At 55.9% G+C, this 1,110-nt stretch overlaps 1 protein-coding gene across 1 annotated transcript; it reads right to left on the bottom strand.

The window, feature by feature from the left end:
• Positions 1–405: 405 nt before the first annotated feature.
• TM35_000102780 (TATE DNA Transposon) lies at positions 406–1,110 on the bottom strand (the record flags this gene model as incomplete). The annotated part of the gene is made up of 1 exon (XM_029024769.1): positions 406–1,110. A coding segment is annotated over one exon (705 nt), but the record flags the coding sequence as incomplete, so codon positions are not given.

The following is a 1,110-nucleotide window of genomic DNA, read 5'->3' as shown; positions in this document are numbered from 1 at the left end:
TCTACGCCTGGTATTTGCTGCTGCCGTTTGAGGTCTAGCATCAGCCGGTACACGTCGCGGTCGCAAATACCGAGGTCCGTTGCCTTGGGTGCCTTCACTCCAAGGTGCTTTGTGCTTACAAGAGGAGGTGCTCCTCGTCGTTGGCCTGTGTTTGCACGGCGTCCGTAGTTGTCTGCTGGCCACGTCCGAGATAGATATTGAGCGTCGAGTCCTGGGTGTGGCCCGTCATGCGTCGCAGCTCCTCCATTGTCATGCCCAGCTTGGCGCAGTACCGGATCGCACCCTTGCGCACTGACGGCAACGCCATGGTCGGATCGATGGATTTGAGTACATTCGACACCATCTTGCGTACCATGCTGGAGTCCTCGCTCGTGAAGAGCGGAGCGCCCTTCTTCTTGATGCTGTTCAGGTGCTTGAGCAGGATGAGCGCTTCGTCCTCGGCCAGCGTGGTCGCCACCTCGTACGGGGTCCGAAAGTGGGACGCTTTGCCTCGCGCCATCCACACCAGAACTGGGTAGCGCTGTGGGACGCCCTCGGCGTTCGACACCACGCGCAGGTGAGGTAGCGGCGCCTTCCTGTTTTGTCCATTGTTGGGTGCTGCTGATGCTGCCGTTGTCGCCATTCCGCTATCGTAGCGTTTAACAAGTTTTGGCGTTCCATGTCAGTTCGTAGTTCCAGAAGGTTCTTTAGTCTCGAAAGGAAGACCGCGCGTGCCGGCGGCTCCTCGCAGTGGCGCAAAACTGTGCCGAACAAACGGCGGACCATTTTGGTCAGACAGGGCGTGATGTGGACATTCACTTGGGCCGCAAACGCAAAAAAATGCATGGACATAAAAACGCCGCAGTCTTCGCTAGACCGCACTTGCCGTACAATTGGGGCAAAGTCGACCGTGATGATGCCATCGTACGGTCTGAAAGAACGTCGCACATCCCGCTCCACTGGCGGTGGCGGTGCCGAGTCGTAAACACGTAGCACGTACGTTTTACGTTGTTGTTGTTGTTGTTTTTCGTTTATATTGTTCAATGATGCGGCTTGGGAGGATAATGAAAATACCCCCGCGATCCAATGAGATCGTGTGAAGAGCGGGATGTATATAAGTCCACTAGTGTT

The sequence above is a fragment of the Trypanosoma theileri genome, assembly GCF_002087225.1.
Source record: "Trypanosoma theileri isolate Edinburgh chromosome Unknown TM35_Tth_10_V1, whole genome shotgun sequence".
Lineage (NCBI taxonomy): Eukaryota > Euglenozoa > Kinetoplastea > Trypanosomatida > Trypanosomatidae > Trypanosoma > Trypanosoma theileri.
Note: the sequence above shows the minus strand (reverse complement) of the source record. Positions and strands in the feature narration are given on the sequence as shown.